This window comes from Orcinus orca, chromosome 7, assembly GCF_937001465.1.
Source record: "Orcinus orca chromosome 7, mOrcOrc1.1, whole genome shotgun sequence".
NCBI classification, from domain to species: Eukaryota; Metazoa; Chordata; class Mammalia; order Artiodactyla; family Delphinidae; genus Orcinus; species Orcinus orca.
This window is the reverse complement of record NC_064565.1, coordinates 90,407,357-90,427,878: the sequence shown is the minus strand read 5'-3', so window position 1 is coordinate 90,427,878 and position 20,522 is coordinate 90,407,357. Positions and strand designations below refer to the sequence as shown.

At 45.5% G+C, this 20,522-nt stretch overlaps 1 protein-coding gene across 1 annotated transcript in view; it reads right to left on the bottom strand.

The window, feature by feature from the left end:
- Positions 1-13,372: 13,372 nt before the first annotated feature.
- Positions 13,373-20,522, bottom strand: part of PARD3B (par-3 family cell polarity regulator beta) — a 1,037,324-nt gene continuing 1,030,174 nt past the window's right edge. The window contains exon 23 of the mRNA XM_012532519.3: positions 13,373-18,044. Within this exon, the coding sequence (XP_012387973.1) occupies positions 17,687-18,044 (358 nt within the window). The 3' untranslated portion in view covers positions 13,373-17,686. The remainder of the gene's footprint in view (positions 18,045-20,522) is intronic.

Here is a 20,522-nt window from a genome sequence, read left to right as displayed (position 1 = left end):
TGTTGGTATCATAGAAGATTATAGCATCCCTTATTAAGCTAGCAGCCAAGATATGTAAAATCCAAGGTAAGGAAATAAGTTGGATTGCTTCACCCTCCCTCCCTGGTTTTATTATTATTATTATTATTTTATTGCTGTAAGTTTTGAGGGGAAGAGATTCAGAGCTGGGTTATTAATAGATTACGCTAGGTTTATTGCCAGTACGAAGCTGATACCAAGGGCCCAAACTGCTGCTCATCAGTTTCAGTGGGGAGAAAGCAAAGTACTATCTTTAAGCTCTAATTTGCAGAAATGATTCACCTATATTTAATTTTCTGTTTTCTGAAGCCAGAAAAAACGTGAGCTTGAGTTTTTATTTTGTTGTTGTCCGTTGGTTTGGCCAACTCTTGTTCCCTTTAGTGTAGTATAGGTTCATGCCACTTTCTCCACAACGAAACTTCAGGTCCGTGGAGACCAGTACGTCTTCTATGAATGCCCCACCATGAACATTAGGTTCTTCCTCGAGGGAGGCTGGCTATCCAGGTGTTTAGTTTTGCCTCTGTGAACCTCTGCAACATAGCCTCAAACCCTGAGCCATTCAGAGAGAGCCTGGGAAAGAGTGAGGGCTGGTAGTACAGGATGAGATTCCACACCAACTCTGGGAGTTCCTAATCCATGTTGAGAGAGGCAAGGAGGGAGGGGCCGTGGGAAGAAAGCTGGCTGGCTGCTGTGCTAGGTATGTATACCCAGGTATCTTAGTCATCTTCTTAAACATCCTGTGAGGCTACCACCTCATTAATGACGACTCTGTGTCTCAGAGAGTTTTTATAATCTACTCAAGGTCATACAGTGAGTTGGCGGTGGAGCAGGGATTCAACCCGAGCCCATCTGACTTGCTGCGCCACCTTTGCTGCCCCGCTGGAGCCGCTGGGCGATTCCCTCCAGTCACCGTGGTGAAGCCAGGAGGCAGATGGAAGAACAGGAAAGAGCCTTTCTGTTCCATTTCTGTGCCTACAGTTCTTGGTGCAGCCAGGTTTGGGGACAGAGAAGGAGCTTGGTGTCACCTGCCTTTCCTAAGATAGTTTGAAATTGGCTTTTCCATGAGGAGAGCCGGTTAGTTTAGGGCTTGCCAAGCTGAGTGATGCATTTTTGTGAGCCAGCGTTATGTTTTAGAGAAAAGTGTTGACCCATAGAATATTTCTCTCGCCAAACTGCACTCTGCAGATTTGAAAATCACTCTTCAGATTGTCATAGCACAAGCATCTAAACAAAATGACCATAGAAGAAATGATCATGCCACGTTTTGTGGGTGAGAGGTGTCTTAGCTCGGGCTGTGATAACAAAATACCATAGGCTGGGCAGCTTAAAGAAAAGGCATTTGTGTCTCAGAGTTCTGGCTGGGAAGTCCCAGATCAAGGTGCTGGCGTATTAGGATTCTGGCAAAGCCCCTCTCCCTAGCTTGGAGATAGCTGCCTTTTCACATTGCAGAGAAAGAGGGAGGGAGGGAGGGAGGCGGAGAGAGAGAGGGAGGGAGGGGAGGGGGAGAGAGCGCTTGTCTGTCTTCTTCTTATAAGGACACTAATTGCATTGTGAGGGTCCTACCCTCATGACCTCATTGAAACCTAATTAGTTCCCAAGGCCTCACCTCCAAATACCATCACGCTGGGCGTCAGGGCTTCAACATTTGATTTTGGAGGCGGGTAGTTGGGGGAAACACATTCAGTCTATAACAGGGGGTCACTGCATCAGTGAGTTCTGGTCACTTTCTAGTCTCCTCCTGATCTGACCCATGGCAGGCGTGGCAGGGAGGGGTCTGACTGCAAAAGAACAGGACTGAGGATCAAGCAGGCAGAGGCAGAGCCTCCCCTCTACTTCCGCTGCTCTCGAATTGCTTTGAACCCAAAGAACGGCCTTGCAAATGGCTCTTCAGTGTGCCTTGAGGGAAGCTCACGGGAATATTTTTTCAGCTGAATGGATTGCTGTTTCAGACCTTAGTAACTGGGCCTATAAAAAAATCTCTTCCTGTCATCCTTAAGTAATTTTTCCAACCTTGATGCCTAGGCTAGAAGAATTCCCTTGCAACCTCAGCATCCTGTTTCTAAAAGTTGGGGAGCATCTCAGGACAGTTCATGGAACGCCCTGGGTGGTATATGGCGCATGGAAGAAATTTAACATTGAAGGAACATTCCTGAGATTAAAACGCAAGAGAACTGTTTAGAGAGAAGCCGACACCATAGAGTTTGGCAGGCAAGAGGTTTTCTCACTAATAGGGCTAACAATTTAGAGGAGAATGTCATCAATTGTAATATGTTTACTTTTCATCTAATGAATTTTAATGGGCAGCTTTCACCATTACCTCTAGGAATCCATAAGAAACAAAAAAAAAAACAGCCTGGAAACTTATTTGATAGTCACTAAAGCAAAGTCTGTGGCATTATCTCAGCTCCATTTCTAAAGCACATTATTTTCTCAGAAGACATTTTAAATATAGTACAAGAAATATTCCTCGTATCGCTTGTACTCGCTGTAACCTGGATGCAGTAGCTCTTTGAGAAGTCTTATTTCCTTGCGTATCTTACTTTGTTATTCAGATGATGAAGCGTATTTTGCATGAAGTTACACCTTTTTAGAGGCAGATTTTGTTCTGGAAAATTGGTGCAGCGTTTCCATTTCTCGCGTCTTTACATGACTGGTTTCTTGTCAGCAGATAGAACTGTATCTGACACAGCAGCCCTGGAATCTGCATCCTTGCAGGAAGTGGGCCCCGGTGCGTTTCCGCATCTCTGACTAGGAGGACACACCTTCCCTGGGAAGAAGGTTAAATTGGACAGGTGCTTCTCAAGATCTTGAATATTTCTTTCACCAAAGTTTTATTCAAAATGCAGACTCTTGTCATCGGACGGTCAAATTTGTCCTCAACTTAACCTTCAGGTTTAAAACGAACTGGCTTCCTCTCAAGGCATGCCCCTCGTTAGCTGTGACTGAGAGAGTGATGGGGCCACACAAGGCCCACACTGACCAGCTCACCTGACTGCAGAGGCTCAGCTGAGAGGAGAAAACCCCAAAGCGTTCCTTTTTGTTGCCATTTTAAATGGAGTTTTTGACATTACAAGGTGGCATTTTACACTCATTATCAAATACCAAAATCACTGGACGGCTAGCAGGTGTTTTTCAGAGAGGCCGCTGTACAAAGCCTTGTACAGACACTGCCCTGGTTATCCCTGGCCCACCCAGCTCTAGCTTTATTCTCACTGTGATCCCACACGGCCCCTCTCACTAGCAGAACTGTCGCACTGCACAGCTGTAGGAGGCACTGTTTACACTGTGTTCTGTATGAGTGCCACCCCCAGGGCTATGTGAGTGGTGCCCCTTGAATCTTTTATCGGAAGAGCCCTGCAGGCTGCATTAAAACAGGCTCAGTCACACCACCAGGCCAGAAGACTTCATACAAAAATCGTGGTGAAAGTGAGAGAGTGGCATGGACATATATACACTACCAAATGTAAAATAGGTAGCTAGTGGGAAGCAGCCGCATAGCACAGGGAGATCAGCTCGGTGCTTTGTGACCACCTAGAGGGGTGGGATAGGGAGGATGGGAGGGAGACGCAAGAGGGAGGGGATATGGGGATATATGTATACATATAGCTCATTCACTTTGTTATACAGCTGAAACCAACACATCATTGTAAAGCAATTATACTCCAATAAAGATGTTAAAAAAAAAAACCCGTCGTGATTAATTCCACGCTGTGGAGAGATTCTCACTGACCTGGCGAGCAGTTCCTCGGCTTCTTCTCTAAAGCCCCTAAGCTAACGCTTTGGGTGTTGCCTGAAGTTCCGTTGTTTTCTGTGTTAGTTTTCTGTTGCTGCTATAACAAATGATCACAAACAATGGCGTAATGCAAATTTATTATCTTACAGTCCTGTACATCAGAAGTCCAGTATGGGTCTTCCCAGGCCACAGTCTAGAGGCTGGCAGGGCTGTGTCCCTTTCTGTCAGCTCTAGGGGAGAATCCGTGTATTGGCTCACTCAGCTGTTGGCAGACTTCAGTTCCAAGGGTTGTAGGACTGAGGTCTCTGTTTCGTGGCTCCTGGAGGCCTCTCTCTGTGTAGACTCACACCTCAGAGCAGCAACATCTGAATCTCTCGCTCTCGCTCCAGTTGGGGAAGGTTCTCTGCTTTTAGGATTCATACGATTGATTGGATTGGACCCACCTGGATAATCCCAAAATCATTTCCCCAGCTCAGGGTCCTTAACCTTAATCACATCTGCAAATTCCCTTTTGCCAAATAATGTGAGGTATTTACAGTTTCCTGGGATGAGGATGAGGGCGTCTTTGGGAGGACATTCTTCTGCCTACCACATTATTGACTTAATTATTTGTTAAAGTAATGGTTAAACGTTGAAACCAACTACTTATGGAGAACCTTGGTCGAGAACTGTGTTTTAGACAATATTAACTGTCTGTAGGTGTTTTTTCCTCCAACCACAGACATATTTTCTCATTTAATCCTTTCGATGACCCTATGAGGTAATATCACTGTCAGTCAAGAATGCAATCAGCTGCAAGTAACATAAACCCCAACCAACACTGGCTTATTATTTTAAAAGGAAATGATCTACAGAGCAGCTCAGTGATGCCGTCAGGATCCTAGACTCTTTCTACCTTTGCTGAGAGTGAGAATACAGCAGTAGTTAATCGCATAGACCCTGTGGCCCATTGTGTGGTTTTTACAAGTTTCATCCTCTGCAAATAGGGGTAATAACATACTTAGCCAATGGGGTTGATGGAGTAAATGAGTTAATACATTTAATGTGCCCAAAACTATGCCTGGTATATATTAAATGCTCAGTAACTGTTGGCTATTTTAAACATTATTTCTGCATCACCATCCTTAACATGTTGGGTTTTGATCTGATATCTTCATGCTTATCACCTCATGCTTGCAAGGTCACTGTTGGGCTTCTAGTCATCACATTCAGTTGCCGGGCAGGAAAGAGAAGAGACAAGTAAGGGAGAAGGAGGCAGGAGTGCTATTTGTATATGGAAATCAAACACTTCCCAAAGTACATTCAGTTACTTCTGCTTACTTCTCATTGGCTGGAACAGTGGTCTATGACCTCCCCTATGTTGAAGGAGAGTGTAGGAAAGCAAGTTTTTTTTTTTTTTTTAATAGAATATGGAATCTGGATGGGCAGACACACGTCGTCCCCATCTCTTGCTGACTTATTCCCAGTCCCAAGAAAATGGTGACCTCTTCAGGAAAAAGGGGGAAAAAGGAACATAGGAAGGTACCAGCAGGGTCTGTGCAGTCTGTCATTGGTACTTCAGTGTGCATGAGTCTTAGCCGCACATTGGACGAAGATTTTGATGGGAGGCTCGTGGGAGGTGCAGAGATAGGGGGAGAGCCTCTATACATGGGATAGTGTGTGGATTAAACTGTGCCTCTCCAAAAGGTATGTCCTGAACTCCAGTACCTGTGAATGGGATCTTATTTGGAAATAGGGTCTTTGCAGATATAGTCAAGTTAAAATGGGGTCATATTGGATTAGGGTAGGCCCTAATTCAATGCTTGGCATTCTTATAAGAAGAGTGAAATTTGGGCGCAAAGGCACACAGGTAGGATGCCATGTAATGACGGAGGCAGGGATTGATGTCTACACTAACACTGATGTTTGGGGAAAAGAAAACTTTCCTGGGTGCAGTCTGGTTTGTTACTGGGTCTAGGGGAAGAATCATCCAAACGCCCCTGCTGTCACCACTGCTGGAAAGTGAGAGAAAGGAAAGGACCCATAGGGACGTGGTGGGTCCCTTGTTCCAGCCAGGAACAAGGAGGGGCTGAAGGCTGAGGAAGATCCCCCTTGAGGGAAACCAACCTGGTCAGCACAGTCCCTATCTCAGAACATTCTGGCTTCCTGTCATTCCTCTGTAACTTTCCGTGGGGTCCTAGGATTCACCCAACAGCTTGCATCCTACAGAAGTTGCCCTGTCTTCTGGAAGCCTCCGAGGCCCCTGGGGCACCGCCACTGGCTTAGCACAGTGTTTCTGAACATCACTATTTTTTTTTAAACATTCCGTGATTGTTACTGTACACATTTGTGCCATTATCTGCTTAATATTTACCTAAATCATTTTGCTTTTAATGAAAACTTACTTCACTAATGTAAGTGGAAAAAACCCAGGATGATTTTTTACTAAATACAAGATAATCATATAATAAATACAGTAAAAACAAAACAAAGTTATAAAGTTCAAACTGGAGCCCGCAGAAGTCTGAGGCGGGCCCTCTGTTAATAGAAGAGCTTAACAAGTTGTAAAGGGGTTTTGAAGACAAACAAGCACCTGACCCAGTCTTTCTTCTTGTAGGAAGCAGAGAATTGGAAAGGAATACTTTCTCATGGTGGTGGTGCGCTATTTAAGTTCTAACTAGAGTCAGATTCTTTGCAAAAATCAGGGCTAATAATGGTAAGTAACATCGAGCTTCTATTGGCTGATATAATAAATGCTTCATGTGCATTGTTTCGTGTACTCTCCACGTCATCCTGTGAGGTCAGCGTGATCATCACCACTTTAGAAACAGGTAGCTGAAGCCAAGAGATGGTCAGTAACTAGCTGGGTCCCCCAGCTTGTCAATACAGGAGCCACTCGCAACACACCCACCACTGTGCCTGCCTCTAGGATGGCCTGTCCCCCGACTGAGAAGTGGGGGAGGGTGGAGGGTGCACCTGCCGGGTAGTACACCCCAACCCTGGCCCAGCGTGACTCTGCTCATCAACCCCATTCCAGTGAGTTGGCTGGGGCAGGGTGATGGTGTAGGATCCGAGTGGCAGAGAGCAGTAAAGTCTTAGCAAAGACCCCGGAGGGAGTTGGGGACACCTCTAAGGAAGGATGGGGATATCCTGATGCCAGGTCCCTGGGAAGGGCCTCATGCTTCTCAGTAGAGCATGCTGGCACTCGCGGCCAAGAATACTCAGGTTTCCCCACCCTCAGCTTTTCGTGGCCCAGGCCTGGTTTGTGTGTTAGGGGAGGGGGCTGATATAACAGTAGAGGCAAAGTTCTGTGCTCTGGGACAAAGCCAGGTTGCACACATCTGACACCTATAAGACAGTTGATTTACCTGCAGGTACCCATATGCTAGTTGCTCTACTGTGTTCTCTGCTGAGGGCTTGCATCCTGTTGCTTGATTTTGCAGCACACAGTCCAGAGAACAGGATCCTTTGAAAGTGGGTCCCAAAGCAGTGTGGCTGCACCTCTATGAGGCTTCCCCTTTAAAGCCTGAATGGAAAAAAATCACCATGAAGAGGCACAGCCCCAGGCCAAACACTGTCACACTGAGAAGGTCAAGAGAGGGTCAGGAGAGAGAGGGATATTGAAAGGCCACCTGGAGAGCAGGGCTCTGCCTGGGTCTCCATCACCTCCTCCCCGCCTGCCATGTCACACCTGGCGGGTCGGGAGGCAGATGCTGGGAGGGTACAAGGCAAAGGCCCCCCTTTCCGATCACCCCAGATGCTGTTTATCGAGGGGATTTTGACTCCTAGGTGGTGGAGGCTTTTGGAGCTCGAAACTGGGAAGGTATAATATGACTAAAAGCTGCTTTAATAAAGCACAGGGCTGGGTTTGAGCTGCACTCTCTGTGAATCAAAGGTGATGCCACCGTCTCTCTGAAGATCAGCAAAACTGAGCATTGTGGGGCTGGGACGGCTCTTAAATCTAATCAGCGGGTCTTTGAGCAAAAATATAGCCGTGACTGGAGGACAAAGGTGGCTGCACGCTGGAAAATATCCTAAGGAGCATCACATTTCCCAGGTGCTAAGAATGCTGAATGGTTCTGAGCTGAGAAACCTTGGAAAACAATTAGCTAGAGAAGCAAGATAACCTGTTGAAATTATGGCCCTGCACTTTACTGCTCTCAATAAATCTTCTGGCAGCCTCTCTCCAACTCAGGGTCCTGGTCTGCTTATACCTTTAATAGTTGGGGGAATTAAGTCATCAAAGTTTCATCTACCTGTCTGACTTCAGTCAAAAGTACAACTTACTTGCCTGGATACCTTTCAAAACTGCTGCCTACACAGATTATAATTTAATATATAGTGGAACTAACACGAGGCTGCTTGTTTCTTGAGTCTGAAATGTCAAAATCTGCATTTACACGTTCTGAATTTTCTTCAGCATTGCACACACTTTAAATAGTAATCACAATGTAAGCTATGAAGAATTAAAAGAAATTACACTGAGATTTACTTTTAATCCCTACTCTTCACTGGTGTAGCAAGGAACGTTGTGGACTCAGAGCTGGAGGCGAGATCAGAGCTGCCACTTTACTAGCCAGAGCTGGTTCTTATGCTTTTAGATCCTCAGTTTTCTTACCTGTAAAATGGAGGTAATGCCCATCTTAATAGATGTGGAGAGAAAGTGAGATGTATGTAAGGAAAGCAACTAGCATGGCTCCTGTACACTCAGTAGATATTAGCCCTCCCCTTTTTAGTAAGGGCTGATGATTTGATGAATTTTTCCAGTTCAACTCACATAGTGCTTTCATCTGGGCCAGTTTTATTTACCCATTTGGGTGAGCAATTCTCTCAAGTACCCAAATCCCTAGAGCCCCTAAGTAATTATTCTTGTTGAGTCTGAAATTCCAAGGGCAAGTTACTTAATTCATTTAAGGCTCTGTTTTCTCATAGAGTTTGAGGGTTAAATGGGCTAAACTATGGAAAACATTTAGGCCAGTATCTAGCACTTGCTAAGCACTGAATCATATTAGCTATTATAATTATTAACCTACAACCTTCCCACCTCCATCACACAGTCTGTCCTCTCCATTCCCCCCAATCAAACGTATTTGGAAGTTTCCTGTCTCTGTGTAGATGCTTGTGTTCTGTTCTTCATCTGGAAAGCCAATATCCTCCTTTGCTCGGCCTGTATGCATTCTTCCCATCCTTTAAGGTTATTTCAGACGTTATATATTCCATAAGACCTACCCTGATCCTGTCTACACCCACAGTGAAAAGTCAGGCTTCCCTGGCAGGGTACACCTCCCTCAAGCACTCTCTACATTCAGCTTTGAGTTTCGGTTCTTTGTGTACTTGTTTTTCTCTCCTCCTTGACTCTTAGGTCCTTGAGGGTAAAATCCATGGCTCTTCCATATCTGGGGTCCTCTGCTGCATTTTATATGAAGTATCTGTTGGGCCACAATTGAATCACTTTTTTATTTTTGAACTTCTTATTAGATTGGCTAGGCAGAAGAGCTACATGGTCAAGGGTTGTTAGGGTCCAGTTAAACCATTTTTTATGGTGGTGCACATTCATGATTATGTGGCAAACTTAGGTATTTGGGATTGTGTGGGGAGAGTCAGTATTTGGGATTGTGTGGGGAGAGTCAGTAACAACCACCCAAATAAAGGTTCAAGTCAAAAGGATGGTAGTTGAACATTAAATGTTGACAGCTCTCCTCCTCTTCCAGAGGACGTGGGCCATCTTTAACCATGACCGATGACCCCTGAGATCCCAGTGATTTGGAAGGTACAGGGATGAGGCCCATTAGCCACATGTAGAGGAAGGAACTTCCGATGCCAGCTGGTGAGGTGCCCACCCACATGGCAAAGAGCCTGCTCAGGAGTTGGCAAGCATGCCAGGAACATAGTAGGTTCTTGAAAAATACTTAATGAAGAAAGGAAGTTCCACTTTCTCTCCCCCGTGTGGCCCTGGAGTACCTGGGTGGCTTTTTAATGCCTCAGTTTCTTCAGTCGTAAAATAAGAATGAACCTGATGTTCTCTGTGAACAGAGAATGAGAAGCAAAAATTACTGTGGTCATGAAACATTCAGCATATGTTGTAAACAATAATTAGTATAAACAAGGCCGCTAAAAAAGAAATCTCAATTGTCAAGACACTTATGGAAGTAATCTCTAGTTGCTTTGGATATGCCTAAGCAGTGTTCATGAAACATCTATTTTAGTACCATTGTATGCAAGAATCAGTTTCCTTATGGAAAGTCAGGGAACCATCCAACTCACCACTTACTAAAGTTGTTGAAAGGAACAAGTAATGCAAGTGATTGCAAAGCACTTGCCTAAAATCCAAGGAATTATACAATAATAATAGTAATCATCTGTCACTAAAAGTATTTTCATCTTAGTAGGTTGTAAGTAATACATTTTCTCTCTGCTTAAGTCTCTCTTTACTCTCTAGATAATGCACTACCCATTTCATTTACAATCTCCTAGTCTGCTTTGTGCTTTAAATTGGAACCTGGCCTGCCCAGGTGAGCTAACACCTTTCACCTCAAGAATAATACCCGGCGATCTTTAACAAAAGGACTTTGAGATTTATGGTTTGGGCTGTGAGGTTGAACATCAGCAGTGCAGCAGTTCAGGAAAAGAATCCTCACACCTCATTTCTTCATTCAAATGATTCAACAAATTTTTCTTGAGGGTATAATCAGAGCCAAGCAATGTGTCACAAATACGATACCTCAGAAGGCCACACAGACATGGAAACCAATCACTGTAATAGAGGTAATAAAATTTTTATTGAGGATCTGCAGAAAGGATCTCAGTAATACACAGGATAGCATTGCCAGCTGTGCCTTGGGAGGAGGCTGTGGCAGGTATCTTGGTTGGTTTCGTTGCAGATAACTGACTCCCTTCTGGCTAAACAGAAAGGGATTTAAGGTAGGGAGTTAGGTTGTTTGCAAACGTGTTGGAAGGAGTGGAGGAGCAGGATGCAGGCAGGGTTTCCGGGAATAAATCTCAGAATGTTGCAGAACTGGCCCACTGAGGGAGCTGCTGCCCTTCAGCAACCAGAAAGTCAGGGCCCTGGAAAGCCACTGCCGCAACTGTGGGCAACAGAATCCTGTTGCCTCAGCTGTGATCCTTGCTAACACAGTGGATGACCCTCGCAGGGCCTCCTGACCCCCAGGAAGCTAGAGACCAGACGCCCTTAGAGTAAAGCCAAATGCCTCTAGTACTGTGTTTGCCGGCGGAAGCGGGCCTGGGCCTCAGTTCCGTCTTCCAGAGTGTTCGGTGGGATGGATAGAAGCTGGGCCTCATGTGGCACCCAAGCTGTGAGGAAATCTGGGAAATGTGGCCTCCAGCTCTTGTGTCTCTGGCCTTCAGTAAGTCTTGCTCCAAGAGCGTGGGGTGGATGTGAGGGAGCCAACCTCCTGTTTCTGCATCTAAGTCTTCATGGAGAAAGAAAGAGCCAGTTGGCCTGGGACCTGAAGGAGGAGTGAGGATCCACAGGACAAAGGGTATTTTGAGCAGGGGAGGCTGTGCTTACTGAGTTTATTGTGTATTGGCACAGAACAGAGCTGTGAAATGCACGCTTGGTTCAAATAAACAAAAGTATTGGAAACAACAACGGTATAAGATGTAAAACTTATGTCTTACATAAATGACAAGACATGAGGAGGGAGAGGCCCAGTGGACTGATTTTGGAGGGCTTTGGACTTTAGACTTTAAGCTGCAAGTATTAGGGAGCCACAGAAAGGCTTTGAGGAGTGAGGGTGTGTGTGTGTGTGTGTGTGTGTGTGTGTGTGTGTGTGTGTATGGAGGCAAAGATTAATTTTCCTCGACTGCTGGGCAACTATGTATAGTATACATAGCAGTGTTCTAGTAAACATCTAATGGTATGTTATATACCGTGGTGGGCTGGTAATCTTTAACAACTGGCTCTCTAGAGGGGAAAAAGTCCTGATTTGTAGGGTATGCTAATTTCTGTGTTGTGAATGCTTCCAACATGACCTATTTCAAGCTACCACTGAACACGGAGTTGGGAAGAGATGGAGACAACTGGCTCCTGGGAGCTGGTGCAAACTCGCTCCAGAGCTCCTATGTTTGTCATGTGAGTTAATTCTTAAAACAATCCCATAAGATGTATAGGGGTTTCATTTCACAAATGGTAAAATTAAGGCCTAGAGAGAGAAATATTTTACCCAAGGTTATGTAGCTAGTTAGTGGCTGAACCTAATTTTAGATCCAGGTCTGCCTGTTTTCAAAGCCAGTGTTCTTTCAACAAGATCATGTTGCCTCCAGAAGAGTAACATGGTAAGCTGTCCATTTCAGAAGAGCCCCCTGGCAGTATAGAGCAGAGGTTGAGACTGTAGTGTGAAAGAGTACTAGACAGTATATCAGTGGATCAGTGTGTATGTGTTCCAGTACAAGTTTATTTACCAAAGGCGGTGGGGTGTGTACAGTACAGAGCGGGTCAGAAGGAAGCACAGTAAGAGGCAGGTCACGTAGAAGGTTACTGAGGAGGGTGGGTGAGAGGTGATGGCGCTGAACTGAGGTGATGGTAGGATGTCAGCAATCATGGACATATTTGATAGAATTGCAGGATGGAATTGCTGGCCTTCCATTTCTTTAGATGGATATGGTTGTGGGGAAGGAGCAGGGTTATAAATGGAAAGTCAAGGATCATTTCCAGATTTCTGGTTTGTAACCGTGAACACGGTGGTGCGATTGGCCAGCATAGAGTCATGAGAAGCAGGTTTCTTTGGAGAAAGCTTGTGTTCAGTTTGGACATGTTGCGTGCAAAGGGCTTATGGAAAGTCCCAGTGGGGATGTCCAGTAGGAAAGTGGAAATGCATGTACTCAGGAGGGAGATCAGAGCTGGAAACTGTGAGCAAAGCAGTCCAGGGTGGTAGCTAAAAGGCTGCGGATGAACTTGGAGAGTGTGGAGAGGGCTGAGAAGAGCCAGTGAAGTTGCTTGCGAAACATAGGGATGGTCTCAAGGAAAACCAACTTAGAATCCTGTTTCTTTAGACAAGGTAAGAGCGTTTCTAACAGGAGAGAGGGGTCAACAGTGATGGATGCATTTGTGGGTGCTGTGAGGCATTGCCCAGATCCCACTTCAGGAGTGAAGAGCTATTTTCTCAGCTGCTGTGAATATCGCCCCAAGATGACCCCAGCTGTCAGCCCTTTTGGGAATTGCCTCACCTGAAGAAAACTGCCTGGTTCTGGGTCTCCCCTACTTCCAGAAGTAGCCCGTATCCCCTGACCAAGATAGTGGGATAAAGGCCCATCTCCGTTGTCCCCACTTGGGATGACTCTATGGGGCCACTGCAGCTCCAGGTTTCCCTGTGGAGTTGGCTGAGCCCAAGTTGGGAGCACATGGCAGCTCAGTCTTTCCCTCTCTGCCCCATCCTGTCTTCTTCCCCTGCCTTCTATGTGAACTGAACCCAAGTGCACTCCCAAATAAACATCCCGCTTGTTCATTCCCATCTCGGCATCTGCTTTTGGGGGAGCCCAGCATGTGACGGATGCTCTTTCCCTGTGTCCTCTGCCCTGTGAGGTTGCTATTCGAGGGTGAGCAGGGCCACACCTCCCTACCTATTCATTCATCAAACCCTAAAACAAACCGGTGGTGGGTAAAAACCAAGACTTGACTTTTACTGACTGAATAAAGCTTTATTTTGATGCAAAATAAACAAGAAAAATTTATATATTCATATATAACAATATCCAAAATCTTTCTGTGGTAAAAATGGGATCATCCTAAAAAGTCTGTAAAGAATTCATTCTCCACCCCCTACGCCAAAATATGATTTCACATAATTTATCTTCAGAACTTATGAACAGACTTGGTATCATATAAGCACAGGAAAACCCTAGAAAAAGTGACTGTATAAACAGCAGGTTTTGTTTTTATGTTCCAGTAGTAAATAGCACTGCAGTCAGCGTGGATGGAACACAACACTGTCTGAAAGAGCTGAGTCAGGAGACAGTCTTGGGGGTTAGTTCGCGCTCCACTCTGGGTTGATGGCGAAGCCCACCTTTAAAAGCCAGGCTGTGTGGGATTCTATTACGATTTAAGGACATGAGGGAGAGTTTCCCTTAGAAGTTGTAGCTTCATATGAGATTCTAGGCTTATTTTAGATATCTAACTTTCATTTTCCTTTTTATCAGAAAGGTGACTTTGTAGCGATATCTTATGGAGACTCCTTTTTCTGGTCTCATTGTGGCATCATTTCCACTTAAGTCGGCGTGAACCGGGAGTGCAGAGAAATACTGTCGCGGGCTGTTTCTGACTCCAACTCCCTCCTGCCTAATTGCGCTAAATCTGGACTTTCTGTCGCTCCTGGACTCGAAGCAGTAGGGTGTCTACCCAATTTAGCACCAATTTGAAGGCCATTCATTGTGGATTTCAGAGTTTAATGCCAATGAAAATTTTAGAGACACATATTGCTGTCCACACCAAACTCTCCAGATCTCTATATCCCTCTGAAATGCTAAGGTGTTCCTCCAAAGAAAATGAACGCTGTGGATACAGGTTAGGGAATGAACACTCTTTAAAGTCTTGATCACTGTGTATACCAGCCCTATGCATGGCAACTCCAAAAGTTGGCAGGTGGATTTCCTTCAGGAGATAGATTTCACTCGAGAAGTTCCTAAATCTTTGGAAGTAATAATGAATCATGTTTTAATTTTGTTACCGGTGGCAAACACAAAGCTACAGTGAAGTCTCAAATCTCCTCTCTCGGTTGGTGTGCACAGAGTTTCCTCCTCAGGGTGACGGTGGGTCTGTGGCTCTGCACGTGCTCTTGATTATAAGATCTCTGCTCTGTGCTGTACTGTGAGGTTAACGCATGTAGATCTAAAAATCTAAGAATAAGGAGCTTCACAGTAATTTTTTCCCCCAGTTTTGTTGTCAATCATGATTTAAGAAAATACTCCTGACTTTGAGCTTGCCTTTCATCCAGTGGTGTGATACCACAGGGAAGCAATATTATACCAAGAGTGATACTGCCACAGACCAATGACACAATGGGTTAGTGAGATGTTGTGTTTCGCTCCCTTGTAGAGGACTGAATTTGCCTGCATCTAAAATTTTTCGGTGGTCTGCTCCCTTTTCTCTCTCTATGCCTGCAAAAAGGGACACAAACAGAGCTCCTTAAAATAACTAGTTACTTGAGGCCAGTACATCATTTCAAGGCCTGGATGACCCAGTGGTCAGGCGAGGAGCCGGGTGGGTGTACGTTGATGGGTTTGTAGCTCGCCAAGCTCGCCGTGCCACCTTTTCCTGGGGGGGGGGGGGTCTATTAGCATTCCGAGCTACAAGGAGACACCTGATTGAGTTTTTCCAAGGCCATAAGTAACCCAGGAACTATTTCCTGCTACTGGGCACCTACTGATTATAGCCTGGTCTCCTAAATACTGGGAAAGAGTTCCATAACCTCTGGGTGGTGACAGTTGGAGGGCTGGTTCACAGGCATTTATAAAGCTTACATTCAAGCTGTTCTTGTCAGTTGGCTTGATGAAGACTGTCGCACACGTAATGCTAGCTCCTTTTGGGTAGGGTCTAATGGGGCGTGTGTTCTACCTCAAGCAAGAAAAGAAAACTGCTATAATCCTTTTTTCATCTGTTTTCATAGTACCTTCACATCCTTAGCTGCCCCTCAGGATTAGCAACTGTTGTATCACCTGTGTGTACAACACAAAACCATGCTTGCAGCAGCTTCCCCCGAGCCTGAGTGCAGGAGATATGCTCGCAAGGTGGCAACGTGGTGAAAATATAGGCATTCTTCCTACAAGGGTCACTCCTCCAGCACACACAGAGCGTCTCACCTTATACCACTGCCCCTTGTGGGACCTTGGCCTTAATCCAGGAGGAAGCTTCTGGCTTAGCTATGTCCACTAGTCTACAGAAATTTGGTTAAATTATGGAACATCCTAAAGAGCTGATTTTTAATGCTTCAAAATACATCACACTTCCCTCCTCTTATCATTGTCTTCTTGAAGGTTTATGTAGCTTGAGGGGAAGGCAGCTTGCAGCATGTTGGCTGGGAAACCCTACAGCTCACCTGCACTACAGCTCTAGGTGAGCAGGGCCCAGTCCTCAACCTCTGCACAAATTGCGAACGATCTAAAGGTGCCTGGCGTAAGAGAGATGATAGAGGGCCACAAACAACTTGACAGTCTATTTTCAAGAGGGCCATAAGTAAATGGTAGTTTAGAAAATGATACCTCTTAAAGTTCAGTAAATAACACTAGTTAAGTCTAAACCCACCAGTTGCATCATTCTTGGTAACAGAACTCTATTTTAAATTAAAATAAGACTAAACTGGGCTGGATAGATAATCTATATATTCAATAATACTATAATTTATTAAATCCTAGCAGTCAGAGGTATCCTAATCTTGGCCAAAATATGTCTAAATTGAACTCGAGACTTTTTATGGGAGGGAATGAAGAAGGAATGTAAAAAGGTTTAAAGTACTGCAGGAGTCACTGAACAATTCGAGTTGCTGCTCCCATGCTTTGCTGTTTCTCGGTTTTCTCTTATGTTCTCATTTGGGTTAGGTTGTAGGTTTTAGAGGTTCTGTGTTGAAATAAGTAGAATATAGCTGCAAAGCTCTAAAAAAATTGCCATGGATTCTGGAGGGTGGGCTTTCAGCTTTTCGAAGCCATAAGACCTTCTTTTCCCAACTGGAGACCTTGGCCTTGGTCTTGCCCTGACTTCTGTTAATGAAATAATATAGCAGATATAGAATGATTTCGTTTTATGCTTCTTCTCCCTTCCCTTCTGTTTTCTGGCTTTTTTCCTTTTTATTCCCTTCCTCATCAAACTTTCCATTTTTATTTTCCATTCTCCATACTGGTAATCACACACTTTCACACACACACACACACACACACACACACACACAGAGTCAGTCACCACTGTCTACCACCTGCCGGTTATCATTCCCAAAGAGCACAGTCAGCCCCTCCCTGACGCCGGGTGCATATGGCGCTGTTTGGCACTGGGTCTGGAATTGGCATCTCAGAGCACCGCTTCCTGTGCATACTAACCAGTGGGCCCTCTTTTTCCCGAGTACATCTTAACTCTCAAGTGGGAGCCTTAAAATAGAGGCCCCACTTACAATAATTATAGGCAGGAGATTTGGGGATGCCTCGGAAACCAGATATCTCCGTGCTGTCGTGCCTGGGACGTGGGAGGAAGGAAGGTGAGGACCACAGGAATGTCAGCCTCTTAACCTGATTGATTGCCTTGATGCTAGGCATATATTTCTTCTGGAAGCTCTGCTAGCTTTGTACATTCTCCCAGGACACCAGGACTGCATTCACATCTTACTTTTACACTAAAAGCAAGGAAACGTGACATGCTTATACCAAGTGAGTGGAACTGAGAACCTGAGAAATTCTACAAATAAAGAAATGCAGCCTTCCTCTAGGTATAAAACATTTCAAGGAGATCACTCGTCATGTTTGCCGCTGTTGTTTTTTCAATGTAAAAACCACTCACTTAGGACACCCACATTGGCAACCACTCTTCACAGACGTAACAGCTCTAATCAGGTGGCTGAAGCTAGTCTCTGAACGGATGACGATCCCGGGCAGAGTCTGCCCTCCGTGATGCCAGTGCTATGGGGGCATGTCTGTGCTCCAGGGAGGCACCATGTTGTAGAGCTCCATTGTTATCTGCCTGTTCAGTTGTCACTCTCAGTGAATTGAACAATTCTAAAAGTATTTCAGGCAGTATTTTTTTTATGGACCCATCCTTCCTCTTCCTTCTGATTTCCCTCCCCAAACTCCTGTCCCCTTCTTTCTCTCTGACTAGCAGTCAAGTGTTGCAGCCTCAGCGAGAAAAACCTAATCTGTACCATGGAGAATTCTTAACAGGAAGGCGGCCTTAAGGTGTAGGAAGAACAAAGGTGATGTTGGATGTCTTCCGTTCTGGGCTGGGCTGAGCTTGGTGGCATTCAGCTACACGGCTGCGGTCATGGGGTTCTTCTGCCGGGGATCCTGCATTCGATAGGGGTACTGATCTGGGCTGCCCCCTCGGGGCACTGGTCTGCCCATTTCTGGGTAGGCTGGTACTCTATGGTGCTGAGGAGGGGAAGGTGGGACATCTTGTCGGAAGGGTCCTTTGTGCTGGGGGGCTGGCGGGGGCGGATAGTACTGGGGATACCGGAGATCTGTGATCCTCAGATCTGGGGGGCGGGGGTAGCTCCCTTTGGGCGGATGCACAGGATGAGCCCCTGGGTAATATGGAAGCTCCCTTTCCTTGTAGAGCCCTCGAGGTGCTGCTGTCAGGTAGTCTACAGGATCCGCTGGTCCTCCCCTGGAAAGAGAACAGACACATATCAATGACTACAAAGCCAGCTGCCCAGATGATGACCACATTCCTTAGCCTCCCATGTAGTTGGGCCACAGACTGGATCTGGCCAGTGGGATGTGAACAGACGTGATGTGCGCCCTTAAAAGGAAACAAGGGACACTCTTCTTCTCTTCCCTCCTTTCTGTTGGCCCCTGGAGTGGCCATATTAGACACAAGGAGAAAGCCACGTGCTGGGGAGCCTGGCTCCTTGACCCCATGGAGCCAGCGTGTCAGTCAGGACTGATTGGTGCCTGAGGGAGAAACAGAATTCTGTCTTGTGTATATGTTGGCCTTATTATAGTAACCAAGCTAGTTCCCTAAACAAGGCTTAGTTTGGCTCTATTAAAGCTGGGATCATTTGCCCCCTCTCCTTTCCACCTCCCTGAAGCCTGACATAAACATGGTGGTAGAAATGCACACATTAGGGCTTCCCTGGTGGCGCAGCGGTTGAGAGTCCGCCTGCCGATGCAGGGGACGCGGGTTCGTGCCCCGGTCCGGGAAGGTCCCACATGCCGCGGAGCGGCTGGGCCCGTGAGCCATGGCCGCTGAGCCTGCGCGTCCGGAGCCTGTGCTCCGCAACGGGAGAGGCCGCAACAGTGAGAGGCCCGCGTACCGCAAAAAAAAAAAAAAAAGAAATGCACACATTATTTGGAGTCATAAATTTCCCAGGGATTGCATTCACTTCTCTCCTAGGTCTGTGGGGTGCTCTTTACATGAGTCACAGTCTTGGTCTAACTCTGGTTGGCTTCTGTTACGTCCCCGTGTGGATTAGTGTGCCCTCCTCTTTCTACAGTTCCTAGAGAGAGTCCCAACCTAGAGCCTGGACTTACCCACCCAAAACTTTGATATAAAGCACTTCTACTGCAAAGTCAATAAGTACCACCCAGCCGGTAGCAGATTAGGAAAAGACAAACCAGCTGTAAGTTGTGCTGTGTAATGAGTAGGCACACAGAAGGTAAAGGGCAAGAATAAACACTAAGGGAAAGCGACCCTGTCTGGACCTCTCTGCTAAGACAACAAGCATCTTCGGATCCATTTGTCGTAACAGAAGCAATAGGTCTCTAAACAAGGTACAGATGAGTGCATCTTACCTAGCCTGGGGTTAAACAGATGAGTTCTGTTTGCAGCTCTTAAACTCCCATAACCTTCTGTGCACATATTCACTACTACCATGCCCAGATCCTTCCCACTTTCTACCATTCCTCTTTTTATTATTCCTTTTTAGAGGAAAACAGCAACAATAATAATTAATGAAAAGCTCTCCAATGTCAGAGTACAACCTGGTAGAACACTTGAAAGAAATGGCAGGGCTGGAAGAATACGGGCACCGTCAATGAGGGTCACAATCACCCTGTAATCTGCAGAGTTTGATGTGAAAACAGCTCTGTAAGTAAGTTCCCCAAATCAGGATTATTTGACAAGCTCCAAGCTTGGGTCCATGTGGAAAGCAGCATGTGAACACATTCATAGGGATGAACAATAGAATTCTCTCTCTACTTTTTTATGTCTTAATTTGGCTGTGTATAATAACGAAAGATAGATCCTTGAGCCTGGGTTAATTTAGTTAGTGTTTTCAGATAAAAAAATTAAATTGTTTGCGTACAAGTTATTATGGCGTCAACTGCTATTACTCAGTGCAGTTTGCTTTGCTCTATTTTAAATTGCCCATGACAAATAGAGCACAAATGTGTAATCTGTCACTCCAGCCCTGGGAAATAAAGGGCGGGGATTTCATCTTCCCTTTCCTTTAGAATGTTATTTTTTCTTTAGAAAACTTCCAGCATTCATTATACCTTTTATCGTATAATATTTTAAGCTTCCTCCCTCTCCCACCGTGCTCAATTTCTATTTCCTTTTGGTTCACGTTAAAGATTTTCAAAACACTTAAAAAAAATCCTTAACCTGTGTTTTCTCTCAAAATCTACTGATGATATTTCTCTGCATGAAGTGAAACATGTGGTTTTTCTGCACTCATTTTAAGCCCTTGGGATAAATCACTGACATTTGCAACACACAAACATTATCTGCCTTAAAATGAACATACAACCAACACTCCCTCTGGACCCTCTTAGCATGAATGTTTCCTGTTTAAAATGGAAAGAGAGAAAGGAGGAATTCCAGGCCTTGGACTTTTAGGGTCCTGTTCCTCTCCCTGGAGATTTCTCTCTTTTAAAACAGAATATTACAAAAGACAGGCAGGCCTTGGTTTTTTCGTGGAGAGACTAGCCAGATGAAGCAGTGACAGGGCAGAAGCCACCCTGATGGCCACAGCCACCGTGCAGGCTGCGTGCGCATGGGGATGGTCAAGGCTCTTCTCCCACGCCTCCCCGTACTAGTCGGCCACCTCACACGGCCAGGGGAAGAGGGGGCAGAACTCAAGATAGTTCTGTGGACCCACATTGCTTCCCCTGAGGGGAAGTTTTACGTCTGGGAATTTGCTTA